The sequence below is a fragment of the Bos grunniens genome, chromosome X (genome assembly GCF_055505025.1).
Source record: "Bos grunniens cultivar Pamir isolate PY7600 chromosome X, Bosgru_T2T1.0, whole genome shotgun sequence".
Classification (NCBI taxonomy): Eukaryota; Metazoa; Chordata; class Mammalia; order Artiodactyla; family Bovidae; genus Bos; species Bos grunniens.
Window position 1 is genome coordinate 142,895,515 of NC_141194.1, and position 19,353 is coordinate 142,914,867.

General features: G+C 41.5%; 1 protein-coding gene across 1 annotated transcript; it reads right to left on the reverse strand.

Annotated features, from left to right (window-relative positions):
• Positions 1-10,671, reverse strand: UBE2A (ubiquitin conjugating enzyme E2 A). Its single transcript, XM_086389828.1, has 6 exons — positions 10,461-10,671; positions 10,261-10,341; positions 9,874-9,899; positions 1,665-1,754; positions 587-675; positions 1-232 (listed from the first exon to the last, which is right to left on the reverse strand). The coding sequence occupies exons 1-6, from the start codon at positions 10,502-10,504 to the stop codon at positions 104-106; spliced, it is 459 nt and encodes a 152-aa protein (XP_086245954.1). The 5' UTR covers positions 10,505-10,671; the 3' UTR covers positions 1-103.
• Between the last annotated feature and the right edge of the window lie 8,682 nt (positions 10,672-19,353).

Below are 19,353 nucleotides of genomic sequence, written 5' to 3' on the forward strand. Positions count from 1 at the left end.
AACAGCTATTTTGCTTTTAATAAAGTAAATGTAATGACACTGAAGAACAGACACATCAATACATATTTTCCTTATGACTGCTGCTGCTTTTCTTCCACCCAGGTCAACAGTCACGCCAGCTCTGTTCTACTATCGCAGAAACACGTTTTTCATACTCCCGCTTGTTCTCCTGGTACAGCTGAGCAGCCTGGCTATTTGCTGGACTATTGGGATTGGGTTCATCCAGTAGAGACTATAGAGACAATTTGTAACAAGTCAGTTCCTCAGTTCCTCTACTGGGTTCATCCAGTAGAGACTATAGAGACAATTTGTAACAAGTCAGTTCCTCAGTTCCTCTACTGGGTTCATCCAGTAGAGACTATAGAGACAATTTGTAACAAGCCTAGATATAATCACTTGAATTATCCTAGGTAGCAGCTAAATTTGCTCTCAGCATAATAATCTTCAGTTACATTAGTCTGCTATAGCTAGGCAAATATGTTTTCTGGTGGCTTAGGTCTTAATGACCTACTTTTTACTTATGACTTTCAAAAAACAATTGCTAATATAAATGTATCAAAGGATAGTCACATTAAGGAAAATTCACCTGTATGGATGTTAAAATGGAAGACACATCATAGGTTGGACTCCAACGGTTCTGAAGTATGTCCAGACATATGCTACCATCTGCATAGACTAAAAGCATAGAAGTAGGTTATGTTAAACATAATAAAACCATTAAGGTTTTAACATCATAGTCAAGACAAATAGAGTCAAGAATACTTTGCTTTGGAGGTTTAAAAAGATTCCTAAGCTGCTTCTCAATTATATTCCTAAAAGAAGTGTCATAATCACTACTAGTGAAACAACTGGGATGATCAGAGAATGTCAAATATAATTTGTGTAAAACTGGAAGATACTTAGTGCTTGTTATTCTGAAAAGACTGTCCTGTTATCCAGGAAACCACACATATTTTTTAAACAGGGTTCCTAGTCATCCACAGATGTATGGGAAATTCATTCCACCAAATTTCTAAACACTACCTCTTCTCTGAAATAACAAAAGATAGCTCAGAGTTCACAAAGTTTCGTTTTGGCATGAAGATAAAAATATCTGATGCCCTGGAAATATTAACCTGAATAAAAGGCAAGTTGTTCTAGGCTTGCTACTAGGAAGGGAGAAAAGTGAAGTACTAGGTTAGACTCACCTGTGGTACTTTCTAATACACTGTATACCTGAACCTCAACCAGAATCTGATATTCAGCAGGTCTGGAGTGAGGCCAGGGCATCCATAGCTTTTAAATGTTCCATGCTAATTCTGATATGCAACCAAAGCTGAGAACGGTTGTTTTAAATGCTAGTGAATATAATTACAACACAAAACTACCCAAATCTGGCCTTACATTAAAAGGAAACCTCAAGGACACCTTTATTTTTGTTTATTAAGCAAATTATAAAATCATCAAAACCAGAAGGCTCTCAGATTCCAAACAAACGCAGTGTCCCTTCCCGGCTTCATTCTAGGACCTAAACCAAGACAGCAATAGGCCACCATGAGCAAGACCAGCTTTCAGAAAACAGCAAGATTCCTACACAAATACTCATGTACTACAGACAAATAAATAGGAAATGTGGAATAAACAGTACAGCAGTTTAGAATACTCTATTAAAAAGTGATACTTGCCATTTGGATGGAACATCTTAGAGACAAATCTAACCGTTGGTGGCTTATTTGGATATTCCTCAGTGAATTCTATTGTAAGCTTAAAGGTTCCTGTAATTAGAAGAGCAAGGGTTAAGAAGACATTTATCATTTTGTTCAGTAGTACTTTGCTTTTAATGCTACATGACTTGTTTTTCAAGTATTATATGAAATAATACAAAGATACAGAGTAGGAAAGAGACCAGGTAAGAGGTACAGCTCTAGGAACTGCCCTAAAAATGAACAGTGTGAGAACCACCACTCAAAAGTGATTCATTTTTTGTTTTTCCATTATTCTCTCCCAAACTTAAATACAGCTATCTTAAACTCAAAACTACTGCCTGCGGGATAACTTTAGCCCCTGTACATTTTGAAGACATCCTTAAAATGACAAGCAACTACAGCCAAAGTTTGGCCTTCCTCCTTTAGAAGACTGAAAGACCTTAATAAAGTCCAATTTTCATCAGCTGTCATCTTAAACTCTCCAGTGATTCTTAAATGGACTAGAAAGAATGAGCACAAAGGTTCAAAAACCAATGCTAGAAATACAAATCAACAATCTAATTATTTTTAAAACAGCAGGGAAAAAGTATAAAAGTGTTCCCTGGCTCCTTTTCATGTAATAGCAACTCTATGATGAAAACATAATTGAATGTAAGCCAGAAAAAACTTCACAGTCTCTCTTAAAAACCCTTAAGTATGACTCACAAGGTACTTAACTATAAAACCAACTCAATAATTCACACTAATGGAGGGAATTAATGGCAGAAATAATTTAAAAATCACATTAGATTGCATTCATGTCTCCAGTAAATTTCTTTCTAATGATGTTTGTTTACGCTACCACTGAAACAAATTATTTTTCTTGAATATGTGTCAACTAAGGTCGCGGGAGGCCCTAAAACATACTAGGTTAGAAACTTATAAGAAATGGACAAGCTGGATCTAATTCAAGAATTGTTGTGGGACTTCCCTGGCGGTCCAGTGGTTAAGACTCCATGCTTCCACTGCAGGGGAGCAGGGGATGTGGGTTCATTCCCTGGCTGGGGAACTAAGATCCCACATGCTGCTGCTAAGTCGCTTCAGTTGTGTCCGACTCTGTGCGACCCCATAGATGGCAGCCCACCAGGCTCCCCTGTCCCTGGGATTCTCCAGGCAAAGAACACTGGAGTGGGTTGCCATTTCACATGCCATGAGGCACAGCCAAAAAAAAAAAAAAGAATTGTTGGAAGTTGTGATTTGGGGAGATTATTTCCTTCAAGATGTTATTTTTAGTTGGTTTTAATAAATTCAAGAAAACAACTGGGCAACTGTTTTTTCCTGACTGAAATTTCTTCAAGTAATCTTAAGGAATCAGTTACTATCTGGTATAAGGTGATACATGTTCCACTATATTACTCTGGTCCATTTAATACATTACTTATTCTAATACAATAGACCACACTTCAGATAAGATTATAATCTGTTACTGGTTCCTTCAGAGTTAGCAATTTATTTCTTCCTTGCTTCCATTCTGCCTTTCCACTTAAGAAAAAAGATCACAATCATTTTACTCCTAGATGTTACATATAACAATACCAAAATGTGTTTTCTACCAGCAAACTGACAGTACAATTTGCTAACAAAGGTGCCCTTGGTATGAACGTGTGTCCCAAAGTTTCAGAATAATGTAAAACGCAACATATGGAGACGTATTCTTCAAACTATTTTTACTCCCTAAAATTTAAAGTCAGATCTAAAGATACTATGAATTATAACTAAGGACAAACGGTATAGTATTTTGAAATGGATAAACATGCTACAGTCCATCAGAACACACCTCACCTTTATCACCACCTGGTCATAACTCTTCCTATTTTTGAGGGAGAAAGCATAGTTCTTCTTTTTCAGTCCTACTAATATAATCATGACGGTGTGATCACTCACCTAGAGCCAGACATCCTGGAATGTGAAGTCAAGTGGGCCTTAGAAAGCATCACTACGAACAAAGCTAGTGGAAGTGATGGAATTCCAGTTGAGCTATTTCAAATCCTGAAAGATGATGCTGTGAAAGTGCTGCACTCAATATGCCAGCAAATTTGGAAAACTCAGCAGTGGCCACAGTACTGGAAAAGGTCAGTTTTCATTCCAATCCCAAAGAAAGACAATGCCAAAGAATGCTCAAACTACCACACAATTGCACTCATCTCACACGCTAGTAAAGTAATGCTCAACAAGCCAGGCTTCAGCAATACGTGAACCGTGAACTTCCAGATGTTCAAGCTGGTTTTAGAAAAGGTAGAGGAACCGGAGATCAAATTGCCAACATCTGCTAGATCATGGAAAAAGCAAGAGAGTTCCATAAAAACATCTACTTCTGCTTTATTGACTATGCCAAAGCCTTTGACTGTGTGGATCACAATAAACTGTGGAAAATTCTTCAAGAGATGGGAATACCAGACCACCTGACCTGCCTCTTGAGAAATCTATATGCAGGTCAGGAAGCAACAGTTAGAACTGGACATGGAAAAACAGACTGGTTCCAAATAGGAAAAGGAGTACATCAAGGCTGTATAGTGTCACCCTGCTTATTTAACTTATATGCAGAGTACATCATGAGAAATGCTGGGCTGGAAGAAGCACAAGCTGGAATCAAGATTGCCGGGAGAAATATCAATCACCTCAGATATGCAGATGACACCACCCTTATGGCAGAAAGTGAAGAGGAACTAAAAAGCCTCATGATGAAAGTGAAAGTGGAGCATGAAAAAGCTGGCTTAAAGCTCAATATTCAGAAAACTAAGATCATGGCATCTGGTCCCATCAATTCATGGGAAATAGATGGGGAAACAGTGGAAATGGTATCAGACTTTATTTTGGGGGGCTCCAAAATCATTTGCAGATGGTGACTGCAGCCATGAAATTAAAAGACGCTTACTCCTTGGAAGAAAAGTTATGACCAATCTAGATAGCATATTGAAAAGCAGAGACATTACTTTGCCAACAAAGGTCTGTCTAGTCAAGGCTATGGTTTTTCCATTGGTCATGTATGGATGTGAGAGTTGGACTGTGAAGAGAGCTGAGCTCCGAAGAATTGATGCTTTTGAACTGTGGTGTTGGAGAAGACTCTTGAGAGTCCCTTGGACTGCAAGGAAATCCAACCAGTCATTCTGAAGGAGATCAGCCCTGGGTGTTCTTTGGAAGGAATGATGCTAAAGCTGAAACTCCAGTACTCTGGCCACCTCATGTGAAGAGTTGACTCATTGGAAAAGACTCTGATGCTAGGAGGGATTGGGGGCAGGAGGAGAAGGGGACGACAGAGGATGAGATGGCTGGATGGCATCACCGACTCGATGCACATGAGTCTGAGTTAACTCCGGGAGTTGGTGATAGACAGGGAGGCCTGGTGTGCTGGGATTCATGGGGTCACAAAGAATCGGACACGACTGAGTGACTGAACTGAACTGAATATTATAATATGCAAGAAAAAGTGGGAATGAGAGTTAGTTCAAAACTTTGAGCTTCCTTATGTATCTCAAGTATAAACACATTTGGCTCAGTGTTGATATACACTTAAATTATAGCTTAGAGATTTATCATCAAGAAATTGCTCTAAAATTGGGCAGATTTAATAGTATGCAGAGCTCCCAGGTACTTTAAATTAAAACGATCATTAAATATGGTTCTTAAAGGTGGTAAAGCCACACAGAAGGCAAGCATAAGTATAAACAGTGGGGCAAAGCAGAAGCTTTGCAGTCAGATCTGGGTTCAAATCCTTGCTTTGCTACTTGCTCATTATGAAACCTTGGGGGAAGCTGCTTAACTTGCTACTTCTGCTACTAAGTTGCTTCAGCCTTGTTCAACTCTGTGCGACCCCAAAGACAGCAGCCCACCAGGCTCCACTGTCAAAAAGTGGGGCAAAGCAGAAGCTTTAAAGTCAGATCTGGGTTCAAATCCTTGCTTTGCTACTTGCTCGTTATGAAACCTTGGGGGAAGCTGCTTAACTTGCTGCTTCTGCTACTAAGTTGCTTCAGTCGTGTTCAACTCTGTGCGACCCCAAAGACAGCAGCCCACCAGGCTCCGACGTCCCTGGGATTCTCCAGGCAAGAACACTGGAGTGCGTTGCCATTTCCTTCTCCAATGTATGAAAGTGAAAAGTGAAAGTGAAGTTGCTCAGTCGTGTCCAACTCTTTGCGACCCCATGGACTGCAGCCCACCAGGCTCCTCCATCCATGGGATTTTCCAGGCAAGAGTACTGGAGTGGGGTGCCCACTGCCTTCTCCGTGCTTAACTTGACTATACCTCAAGTTCCTCATCTGTAAAATGGGTTAATAATAATACCCACTACGTAACATTGTTATGAGGTTTAAAAGAGAAAAAGATGCATAGTGATATAAAACAAGTGCCTCATAAATACTTTAGTTACAATAATTCTACAGTTTCACATCTCTAGACCCAGTTGAAGGAGGCAAAACCCCAAAATCCAAACCATTATCAGTAAGAAAAATACAATTAATGAATTCAAATACTAGATAGTACTTTCTTTCTGACCTACATCAAACATGCACAGTGAAACGCAAGTAGAGAACATATGCTGGTGGTTCACAAAACCCTTGACTTGAGCTTTCTGCCTACTGCTTGCTGAAAAGTTCAACAAGGTGGTTAGCTAGCTACCAAAGAAGTTAATCAAGTCTTTTAGAACAGCTTACTTAATGTCTTGAGAAATGAAACCACCTGTTTATGTCAATATTAATATAAATTAGTAGGACTTACCCACATCTTACTCAAAGTACACATTTAAAGGGATGTTTCATACTCTTAGGGCTTCCCTGGTGGCTCAGAGGTTAAAGCATCTGCCTGCAACGCGGGAGACCAGGGTTCGATCCCTGGGTCGGGAAGATCCCCTGGAGAAGGAAATGGCAACCCACTCCAGGATTCCTGCCTGGAGAATCCCATGGATGGAGGAGCCTGGTGGGCTACAGTCCACGGGGTTGCAAAGAGTCGGACACAACTGAGCTACTTTTTCTTTCTTTCTTTCTTCATACTTTTAGCTGCATTAAACAATGAGAACCTCTTCAGTACAACTTTCAATGCAATGAGATCCAAAACGAACATTAAGGATATTTAAAATCCTAGAATTAATGTTATGCAATTGAGCCTAAGCTTATCCTCTGAATATTTAGAAGGCTAGGCTTTAAAATAATTGAAAACTTGAGCCTCACCATTGTTGTACACAATCTGTACTGATTTTTTATCTTCCTGAGGAGGCCACAACATTGTAAGGAAAGTAGGAATTAATCCATCTATACCTAGGGACCTGGACAATTATATAAATGTGTTAAATGGCTGGTGTATAGCAATAGGGAGTGATTTGGTTAGTGTATGTTCTGCCTAAAAACAGTCACAAATTCAACTTTTGAAAATATTGTACTGGCAAAAGAAAGCACCTCTGTAGGTGTTTTCTGCCATTTAGCCACCAGTTTGTGACCCCTGAGGAGGAAGCAAAGTACATACACTTAAATTTTTTTGATGATTGAAAAAGTCTGACTTTTAAGATAATAACCAACCTTCATTACAGGATTTATGTACCTTAAGAACACCCCTTGTGGACTTTTAAGTGATTCATTTAAAAAAGGACACCAAATTCTTAAGAATACATCCACTGTAAAAATCAAATACTAGTATCTTACTGTTTCTATTAACAATTTTCAGATGATGCGCTGGAGAATACATTGCTTCTTAACCTTCATATTCAGCATACATGCTAAGATATTTTATGAGGATGCATTTACCCCCAGTGTTTTGTTTGGTAGTGTAAGCTCTTGGGAACATAGCTCTCTTACTTCAATTGTGTGAAGTTAAATCGAAATACCTTGAAGAGTTCCTATTTTTAAAAGTTCAGCTCTTTAACTAGGACCTAGCTGTTATGGACGGAGAAGGCAATGGCACCCCACTCTGGTACTCTTGCCTGGAGAATCCCAGGGATGGGGGAGCCTGGTGGGCTGCCGTCTATGGGGTTGCACAGAGTCGGACACGACTGAAGTGACAGCAGCAGCAGCAGCAGCTACTGTTCTGGAAACGTCTGCTCCAGATGGTTACGAGGAATCAGCAAAAGTAGTTCTGAAGCTGTTGATTTATATCATACATTGGCAACAGCAAAATCAACTATGCCACTTGTTCCTAATTGGGCCTTTCCAGTAAATTTCCTAGGTGTAAATAAGAGGTATTTTTAAACGGTCAAAAAAATTCTTGTAACCTTGGTTAGTGTTCGAGACACCTGAGGAAGCATTCATGGATAGCAGACTGCTCAAAAGAATGAATCAGTAAAGGGTACTGTCATTCAGCCTGAGTAATTCCTTTCAGTAATGTCAGGTTGGAGAGACACATCATCAAAAATAGAACCAGTAATGTCAAGGGGGAAGGTCCAGGTAGATAATGGATTCCATAAGTACTTTTCCAATTCATACCACTTAAAGCGAGAGAAGCACCCTTGAAATATTTACGTTGCCAACCCCTAGCAAAGCGATGTACTATTAATAAAGTTGTGCCCAGCATAAAGCAGTCTGAATAAAATCAGGAGGAGAAAGGAAGCCAATGAAAATAAAGCTGCTGGAGCTAAAGCAAATACACAGCTAATCTGCACATAAAGCTTAAGTATGAAGAACCAGCAACCAATCTAATGGAGGAAAACTAAGCCTAGCTAGCTTTTGTATGGATCAGGATCAGTTCAAACGATTTACCTCGCGCACCAAAGTAGTATGCCTTCAGGATCACACTCCCTTGCTGTCACTTCTTTTTATCAAAGCACTGAAGAACAGTGATATTTACCCGGGAGGTGAAGGCAGAGAAGAAACAAAGTATCTAGGTTACTGTTTCCAATCTGCTAGGGAAATCTGAGTGTTTGAGACAAATCCTAGAATTGGTTTGTATTCATTTACCTCACAACATGCTGTGGTTGGTAACATCCAAAGGCAATCTGACTTGACAACTTTGCTTGTACTGAGTAGTTTGTAGAAATGCTTCTGTTGCCACCTTCAAATGGAGGTGTATGCATATGTGTGTGCATATGTGTACAGATCTCCCTCAAATGCTATATGACCAAAGGAATATAAGGCATTGAGAAGAAAATAAATAACAGAAAGGCCCTTTTCTGTTTAAAAATACCTCAAATATTAAAGATGTCAATCAGCAGTTCAAATACTTTTAATCATCTTTTTAAATGCATTAAGCTTTCAAAAGCAATTAACTACACACACACATACACACACAATTGAGTGCACATAAAACTATATCAATGTCAATTTCCTGGTTGTGCATAGTCATTCAAGATGTTACCAAGGGAGAGGGGGGAACAGGTGAAGGGTACACAAGGTCTCTCTGTATTATTAATTACAACTCCACACAAATCTATATCAAAACAAGAAGCTTTAAAAAGTCCTTAAAAAGCAACTTAGTGTGTTTTTAAAAGTCAAACCTAAACCTAAAAATCATGTACCTATAAGTATGTGTAGTATCTTGAAGTAGGTTGGACACTGGTAAGAGAGTACATTAAGGCTCCCCTCGATTGTGAAACTGCCTTGAGATGACTGATCATAAAGTCTTGATAAAAGCACATGCTGAAAACTCATTTAAAAATAAGAAACAATAAACTGGCTATTGAAGGTGCCATTAAAGACCATCTTAAAGCAGTGAGGCTGAAAAGCACTCAATGTCAGATTGTAGAAACCAGACAGTTGTGTGCAAGGGATGCCTGCATCCATTCAACATCCAACAACACACATGAAGCACCTGCTGAACACAGTTCCCACCCTTGGGACAGAATTCTGAACCAGACAGTCCCTGGGGTCTCCGAGTGGATCAGCAAGTGGTTGGGTTGATCTTAACTCAGTGTCCTGATGGAGGGGGTGGTGGTGCTGAATTTAGCAGGATCACAACCCAAACCTCACAAACACTTAACATCAGTGGTATCATGCTCCTTTTAAAAAGTGACTGCCTTACTCAGATTTTTTTAAGCAGCAGGAAAAAAGGTGCAGTTCTAGTCAAGCGGACAATAGCAAGAACAACCTGCCACAGACTGGACTCCTCTCAAGCCTTTAGCAGGCAGAGGCTAGGGAGAAGCGGGTTATTAAGTAGGAGGCACTTCTAGGCTGACTGGGAAACCCTTTCCCCAGAAGATCACGGTCCCAGAAGGTGGGTAAAGAAACTCTCTTACCATCCTCAAACGGGGTCCCTTCAGGCCTACAACAGAGAGAGAAACAAGTCAGTTCCCTCATGGGGGCTCCTCTCTCCCCGGTTCATCTGCTCGCCCCACCTCTGGTAAACCACCGCTTCCCGGGTTGAAAAGCCACTACCAATAGAGCTTTGGGGCTCAGAAACCCCAGGCAGGCCGAAGCGCCACCGCTCCCCGCCCCGCCCCCTCCGAACCCCAAACGGTTCCCCTGGCAGCGGGAACCGAGCTAATCGAGGCACAGGCTCCGGGGAGGCGCCTAGGCCCAACGAGCCCCAAACCTTCTCGCTCAGTCCCCGCCTCCGCACCGGGTCGGTCCCAACGGGCACACGGGTCCCCCAGCCCTCACCACCATCCGGAACGCAGACTCACCCAAAAATGACCGCGTTCCAAACCATGATGTTGTTCTCAGACGGAGCCCCGCTGACTCCGGCTGGAGGATCCTCCTGCAACCTACAGGGAAAAGCAGAGGAACCTCCCGCTATCCTGTACCCGCCGCCCGCCGGTCCCCTGACGGCCCCGCCCTGAACCCCGGCTGCCGCCCCCGGCCCCTAGAGTCCCGGGCGGGTTACCTCTTGAAGTCCCTCATGAGACGCCGCCGAGCCGGGGTGGACATGTCTCTAGCGGGGTCAGGGGTGGGGCATACACCGAGCTCTCGGGTCCCCGCGGGTGGTGAGGAGGCTGAGGAAGCCGGAGGAACCAACGGAGAAGCGCCTAGAGGAACCGCACTGCCTCTCCTCAGTCGAGGGTCGATCTGGCGCCGGCTTAGCACCACCCCAGAGTAGACCGGGGCTGAACCAACCTGAGAGGAAAAGACGGGGGTGGAATGCCAAACGCCGGACGGGCCGTACCAAGACGGGACAGGGGTCGGGGGGGGACGAAAGTTGCTTAGGTCATTAAACCCCTGAGGGACGCTGGGAGCGAGGGTGAGAAGCAAGCTGCGGGCCTCATGTAATTGCTGGGAACTCAATAGGATCCGGTGGTGGAATCGGTCCACCTTCACTTTCCATTTCTAAGACGAACCATGGGAAGCTTTTTTTCTGTTTTTCCTTTTTCTTCTTCTTCTTTTTTTTTTTAGATCAGATCACTTATTAAAGTGCGCACAGTGGCTGAGGATGAAGTCTCAATCTCAATGAGGACAGAGTGGAAGAAGGCGAAACCAGTTCTCCTAAAGCCAAAACTCTAGGGGGTACACCTCCTACGGACACGGGAAACTGGGGAGGAAGCTGTGTGACTGGTCAAAATCAATGAACATCCAAAGAGTAAATCGACCTCGACGGTGAGGTCGAGGGTCCCTTCTCTATGGGATGAATGTGCGGGCCCCAACATTTAGGCCGATGATCACCCCCAAAGCAGAATGAAATGGTGGTGTGTGTCCTGGAGGAGGGAATGAGAGCTGGAGGCAAGCAGAATGAGGCTTTAGCTTTGGACACTCACAATTTGGCTCTGGAACCACATTTCCCCTTGACAGTTCAACAAGCCAAGTGGCTACTATATGTTCAGAAGAGTCCAAAGGTATGAGAATATCCGATTGCAGAGAATTGGAAGAGCAGTGAGTCTGAAGTAAAAGGAACGGTAAGATGCACGTGAAAAAGCTGTAGGTTGCAGGGAAGAGTCACAGTTAGTATGTGGACCTGCAAAAGCAATAACAGTTTTAAAGAATGTTTTTTAAAAAGGTCAACTCCAAATAACATAGAAGGTAGGCAAAATACTCATTTAAGAATTTTTTGGAAATATGAGAAAAGTAGGTTTAGGTTCATGCAGGGAGAGTTTTGAATGCCAAGCTAATGGCTTCCTTGGAAGTTGGTTGAGCAGAAAGGCAACATGATCAGAGCTGTACTCACTGGAGACGGGTCCCAGGACAGCAACTAGAAGACTCTTGAAGTATTCTAGGTGAGAGGTAGTGACAGGTAACGACAATAAAAACGGACAGGACTTGCCAACAGAACGTGGGGACAAGAGAGAGGAGGGAGTCTACGGAGGCTCAAGTTCTGGGGACTTCCCTGGTGGTTCATGGGTTAGGGCTCTGTGCTTCCAATGCAGGGGACACTGGTCAACCCCTGGTCCCAGAATTAAGATCCCCACAAGCCTCCAAGTGTCGTGTGGCTAAACAATGGCTCAAGTTCTAACCCCCAAGATAACTGGGAGTTTGAAGCACCATTACCTGAATTAGGGAAAAGAGAGGGGAATGGCAGTTTGGGGAGAGAAAATCTGGGGACTTGCTGAGTTCATGGGACTAGTGAGACATCTACCTGAGGATGTCCAAAAGATATAGATGTGCAGGAATTTGTTTCTAAAATGGGAGACAGGAGGCACTTGACAATGGTAATGATTCTACCTGCTGCTTTACAACAGGTACTCTCATGGCCAAGGATTTATATCTCTCACTAATTCTAATATATCAGTTAAAGCAAATCTCCCTAATATACCATCACATTATGGCTGTGGTGGGAAGGGGATACAAAAATAAATTTAAAAACTTCCTTTTCCTCTCACCTAGGAGCTTGCTGTCTACTAATATACACATACGGAATCAACAAAGGCAAGATTTATGAAAGCAAGTGCATTAGTTTTCTATTGATGTTTAACAAATTGCCACAAGCTGTTAGCCAACTTCAGTTCCTGTGGTTGCAGGACTGAAGGCCCCATTTCCTTACTGGCTGCCAGCCAGGGACCAGTCTCAGCTCCTAGACGTTACCTACACTCCTTGCCATGTGGCCTACTCCATCTTCAGATCCAGCAGCAGAGAATTTCTCTCCCATCAAATCCCTGTCACACTTTTTAAAAATGTATTTCTTTTCCTCTCACAATTTGAATCTCTTTCTTTAGGAAGAGCCCAGCTCACTTTAAGGCCTTATCTGATTAGGTCAAGCCCACCCCAGATAGTCTCCTGATCTTCAAATCATCTCATTTGGCACCTTAATTACATCTGCAAAATTGCCTGATAGCAGAACTCAGATTACTATTTGACTGAATAGCTCGAAGAAGTGACCAGAAATCTTGAGGAAGAGGGTGGCATCTTAGAATTCTGCCTCCAGAGCAGCAGCAAATTGCAGAGCAGAAACAAGTGATTCAACAGACGCTGAAGAATCTGTACAGCAGGGGAATCATCAATCTGGTGGGGTTAGAGCAAGCTTCCTGAAATGGGTTTATTTCAATGTTGCTTCAGAAAAGATGAAAGCAGGGCTAGGGAGGGAAGAACACAAGTAGTTCCTAAACAGCACAAACGTGGACATGGAGCTTAACCAGGATCTGGGGATAGTGGGCAGATTAGAGAGGCTAATGCAGACTGACAAGACCTTGACTTGGAAAAGTGAGGATGACAGAAGTTGATTAAATTCCCTCAAATATGAGGATGAGGAATTCAGGCTTGCTAGGCAGCTTTTATAGGTGTTCGAGCCTGAGAGAGATGTACTGAAAACATCCCACTGAGAAATGGTATATAGTATACTGGAGAGGAGGTGAGGTCTGGGAGGTTTCTGGATATAAGGGACTGGGTATAAATGTCTGCCATCCAGCCATCTCATCCTCTGTCGTCCCCTTCTCCTCTTGCCCCGTGTGCTGCGATTCATGGGGTCGCAAAGAGTCGGACACGACTGAGCGACTGATCTGATCTGATCTGATAAATGTCTGAAACTCATTGAAGGCTAGAGATGCGTGTGAGTGTGTTGTGGGCTTGTCTGTTTTCTGAAACTCCTTTGCTGTATAGCTAAGGAGTAGCTCTTTGGGAGCCCCAGGGCACCAGGGTGTGGGGAGAGCATTGCCTGACTATATAGTGGAATTGCACTGCAGGAACACTGTGCCCCCACATTCCACATCAGAAGCAGGGTTGTCATAGCAAGCAGCACACAGAAGATCGTTCTCTAGCACAGACGGTTATAGGACTGGAATGTACTAACTATAGCAGAGACGGCCAAGCCTTCCTTCCACCCTCCTTCCCACCTTGATATCTTGAAGAAATACCTTCTTCACAGGCAAGTATCCCCTCTTCCCTCCCAATAACAGGGGTCAAGAAACTAGAAGTCTTTTTCAATTTAAAGACAAGTTTGTCAGTGATGTGGGCTTCCCTGATGGCTCAGGGGTAAAGAATCTGCCTGCAATACAGGAGACACAGGTTCAATCCCTGAGTTGGGAAGATCCCCTATGGGAGGAAATGGCAGCCCACTCCAGTATTCTTGCCTGAAAAATCCCATAGATAGAGGAGCCTGGTGGGCTAAAGTCCATAGGGTCACAAAAAGTCAGACATGACTGAGCAACTGAGCATGCATCGTTAGCAATGCCTGAAAAATCCCATGGACAGAGGATAGTATTTAATCATATTTCATGACACATAAAGATGATATGAAGTTCAAATTTCAATGTCCGTAAATAAAGTTTCACTATGGTTGCTTTTGTGCTGCAATGAAAGAGTTGAGGAGCTGTGACAGAAAGCGTGTGTGGTGCCCTCACCACTTCCCACTGTTGGTCAGTCCACTACAAATCACAGTGACATGGTTGTAATGCAACAGTGTTTTGGGAACCACTTCTTTCACCATGTTTTGGCATTTTAAAAAAATTACAACTGCATGCCTAGCATGTAAAAACAAGAAAATAAGAAAGTGGATTTTAAATGTTGTGCTTTCAAGGCATGGTGGAGTGTAGATGACTTGGCCATCAATTTAGATGTCAAAACACTGTGTTGATTACACAGTGATGCTATAGCATGGCTAAAAGAATACAATATACCTCGACATTACCAAACTAAGTACTCATCACAATGTTCCCAGTTCACAGGAAAGCAATGGTTAGGCAAATTAGAAAGTTTAAAATAGAATATCTTATCATAGAAGAATTCTTCACAAAAGTGAAAAATGAAAATGAGGTTGCTGCCAAAGTAAGTTTCTGAGTGGTTGGATTGTTAGCCAAGCAAAGAAAACCATCTACTTACTGGTGGTGAGTTAATTAAATTGTGTTTGATTGCAAAAGCCAGAGAAATGTGTCGAGGGAAAATAAACTTTTTCAGCTTTCACCAAGAACAGTGGCTCAGAAGTTGAGGACATTAGAAGTAACACCAATAGTAAGTTTTAAAAAACAGGGCAAATGGTTTCAAGTGTTTTCCCTTGGCTCTTGATAAGGTGACAGATCTTAATACTCCTCAGTTGTTGTTGTTTACTCAGAGGGTCAATGCTGAGTTTAAAATGATGGAAGAATTGGCCTGTATGGATAGCCTGTAAAGGTCGCTCGTTGTGTCCGACTCTTTGCGACCCCATGGACCATATAGTCCATGGAAGTCTCTAGGCCAGAATACTGGAGTGGGTAGCCTTTCCCTTCTCCAGGGAATCTTCCCAATCTGGGGACTGAACCCAGGACTCCAGTATTGCAGGCAGATTGTTCACCAGCTGAGCCACAGGGAAGCCCAAGAATACAGATAGCCTGTAGATGACTGCAGATGAGAATATTTTCAAAAAAGTCAAGAAAGCACTAGTTCAATACAACCTGAAGTAGAATCTGCTAAGATGCATTTCGACTATGTATGAAGGAGAAAAAGGCTAAGTTGGGCAAATGTACAAAACTTGCAAAAATGGAAGTTGTTTAAATCCTATAGTCATTTGTTATCTTACTGAACAATAGGTACTTCACAGGAAAATATTTTAGTCTATCTTGTGTTACTCAACCATTCGTGTCAACAGTGAACTTCATTCACTCTCATGGACTAAACATTGTCAGTTTCAGGAATTTTCGTCAGATATAGAGGCTGAATATTCTAACTTGACCCACCAACAGCAGTTCAACAGCTTAGTGATTGTAAGGGGTTTTTTGTCGTTGTTGTTTCATCTGTTTGTTTTTGTATTTTTATAGCTCATGGCTGGAATTGGGAAATTTTTCTGAGCCAGAAGAACCACCCTCAACCACTATTATTGAATACTGAATGGAATTAGCTTTTGCTGGAGACTTAATAATGTTACTTAATAAATTTAACCTAAAATTACAAAGCAAAAATGCTTCTTACATGTGACATTTATGCTGCAGTGAAATCATTTCAATGACAACTGACACTTTTTGAACCACAAGTAATGTCTAGTTACTTAATCACTTCCTGTGCTGTTAAAAGTTAAAACAGACTAGATTTGCATTCCCACACGAATTTGCTGTGGATATATTTTCTGAGCATAAAATCCATGGTGTTTTATGGACCCTGATGTGAGTGCAAAGGAAATTTCTGTATTTCAAAAGCAGTTTAACTGTGGGATTGAGGAACTCCCACTTAAATATCAATTGGAAGTGATCATTCTACAGTGTAACAACATGCTAAAATGCAAATATCAAGAGAAGTATCTGATAGAATTCTGTAAGTGCTATCTAAGAGACGAATTGTTATTTAGTAGCTAAGTTGCATCCGACTCTTTTGCAACCCCATGGACTGTAGCCCAGCAAGCTCCTCTGTCCATGGGATTTCCCAGGCAAGAATACTGCAATGGGCTGACATTTCCTTCTCCAGGGGATCTTCTCAATCCAGAGATCGAACCTGCATCTTTTGCATTTCAGGTGGATTCTTTACCGCTGAGCCACCAGGGAAGCCCCAAGAGATGAATATGCTCGATTAAAACTCAGATGCTTGTGGACTGATATTAGTATGTGGCAGTACTTATCTGTGTTAAGATTTTTCTCAAAGATGAAATACATAAAATCTCATTACTACAGATAAGCATTAACAGATAAATATCTGTAGCTGATTTTTTATTAAGAGCTTTATTAACAGTTGCTTGCAATTTGTCGATTCTTTTGAAAAAATCAAGTTGTAAGTTTTTATTACAGATTAAAAATGAGATTATTAGCAATCTTGACAAATTGAAACAATTTATAAACCTTTAAAAATGTATTAAAAAAATAAAAGGGAATTCCCCAGTGGTCCAGTAGTTAGGACTCTGCACTTGCATTGCAGGGGGCATGAGTTCCATCCCTGGTTGGAAGCTGAGATCCCACATGCTGCGAGGTGTGGCAAAAAACAAAAAAAAGTGTAACTGATTTTGATAATAGGAAACACTCACTTTGAATGCTAATTAAGTGAAATATTATCCTCTTCATAAAAGAATGTCATTCCTCTCACTAGCAGATCTGTATTATGAAAAATTATACTCAATTATTATATTTTGAATTCCATTGATAAAACATTTGTGAAAATTTGTCTTCTCTAGTGATATAAATACTACATAATGTTCTTGATTTTGCCTGTTGGCTTTCAAAGCCTAAAATATTTATTCTCTAGCCCTTTGCCCATCCCTGAACTAGACTAAGCCACATGAGGGAGGGAGACTATTTATAACTGATCACTATGCAAACAGTATGTATTAATAAGCGCATTGCCTGCACACAGTAGAAGATAAAGAAATACTAAATAACATAGATTTATAGGGATGACATTGCACTAAGACCTAAGGAGAAAATGCTGTGAGTCTTAAAGACTTGATACTTCTTTTATGCTTTAACTCAGGTTCATTTGAAGGCTAGCAGATGGCTTTAAATTTCCATTGGTTTACATCTTGTGTATCTAGAACACTACTCTTCTTCCATCTACTCTGTTAATTTTCTGGTCACCAGCTCCTGCTTTCTTCAGTAAGTTCTCTGTTAAAAATCCACTATTTTGGTGTCATCATTTGAAATGATCCAATGTAAGCTGTCTAAATGTCCTTATTCTGGGTGGCCCCAGGTTCTGGTCCTCCACAAAGAGCATTCTGGGGGAGTTTCTGGGTTGAGGAAAGAAGGGTGGGAAGATGTTCCCTAAACCTGTGGCAAACGGGATCATTCAGGTGTCTCTATTTGCAAATCACCTGATTAGCATAGAGTATCCAAAAATATATAATGAAGTCTCATGATTCAACAATACAGTAACAAATAGCCTAATTAAAAATGGGCAAGGATTGGAGTAGGCATTTCTCCCAATAAGATATTTAAATGTTAAAAAAAAGTATATGCAAAGGTGCTCAGTATCATTAGCCATCAGAGAAAGGCAAATCAAAATGGCAATGAGATACCACCACACACTCACTAGGATGGCTATAATAATAAAAAAAAGATTATTATTGGTGAGGACATGACGAAATCAGAACCCCACATACACTGCTGGTGGTAAATGTAAAATAATAAACCTGCTTTGGGTAACATTCTTAGGAGTTCCTCAAAAAGTTAAACATAAGGTTATCATATGACCCAGCAATTCCACTCTTCAGTAAACATCTGAGAGAACATATGCCCTCACAAAACATAATAGTATAACATATGTTCTTACAAAAACCTGTTCACCACTGTTCATAGTAGCACTGCTGTACTCATTATATTACAAAAGTGGAAATAACCCAATTGTCCACCAACTGATGAATGAATATACACAATGTGCTATATCCATACAACAGAATATTATCCAGTCATAAAAAGGAATGAGGTTCCTTTTTAGTGATTCATTATTTTAACTGATTGATTCATGGTACAACATGGATGAACTTCGGAAACAAAACTGAAAGAAACCTGATACCAACAGCCACATATTGTATGATTTCATTCATTAGAAATTTCCAGAAGAGGCAAATCCAGAGAGACAGAAAGCTAGATTAGTGGTTGCCAGGGGCTGGGAAAGAGGTGGAAAGAGTGCCGGCTAAGGGATTTCTTTTGGGGAATGATGAAAATATTAGGTAGTGGTGATAGTTGCAAAACTTCGTGAATATACTAAAACCCACTGATTTATACACTTTGAAACGGTGAATTATATGTTATGTGAACTAGATCTCAAGTTCTAAGATTCCTCGACTTCATTAGGTACTCATCCTGAATCAGTCAGTTCAGTTCAGTTGCTCAGTCGTGTCCAAATCTTTGCAACCCCATGAACCGCAGCACGCCAGGCCTCCCTGTCCAGCACCAACTGCCGGAGTCCACCCAAACCCATGTCCATTGAGTCGGTGATGCCATCCAACCATCTCATCCTCTGTCGTCCCCTTCTCCTCCCGCCCTCAGTCTTTCCCAGCATCAGGGTCTTTTCAAATGAGTCAGCTCTCTGCATCAGGTGGCCAAAGTATTGGAGTCTCAGCTTCAACATCAATCCTTCCAATGAACACCCAGAACTGAGCTCCTTTAGATGGCCAATCAAATCACATTTAGAGGCACATTTAAAATATGTATTATGCATATAATGTGTAAATAGCCCTTTTTTATTTCTAGTTACATATATGTATATACATATATAATGTGTATAGTAATATAAATTAATAATTTAAATGATTAAGAGTGTCCCAAGTGAGCCACCAGGGAAGCTCCCCCCCAGAACTTAGGTCAAGGCAAAGGAGGTTCTGGCAGACACCTGGAACCCCCCCGTGGATCTTAGACTAATGGTAAGGCCCGGAAGTTCACGTGACTACCATTGACACGTGACCAACTTTTCCGTTGGAGAGAGCTGTGACGCGTGTGTGACGTCACTTTTGCGCGACCCTTAATTTT

Coding starts and splice junctions, on each gene's coding strand:
- UBE2A (XM_086389828.1), bottom strand. CDS start 10,504: ATGTCCACCCCGGCTCGGCGGCGTCTCATGAGGGACTTCAAGAG. Junction 10,342..10,460: donor CTCATGAGGGACTTCAAGAG/GTAACCCGCCCG, acceptor TTTTCCCTGTAG/GTTGCAGGAGGATCCTCCAG. Junction 1,755..9,873: donor AGGGACCCCGTTTGAGGATG/GTAAGAGAGTTT, acceptor TTCTAATTACAG/GAACCTTTAAGCTTACAATA.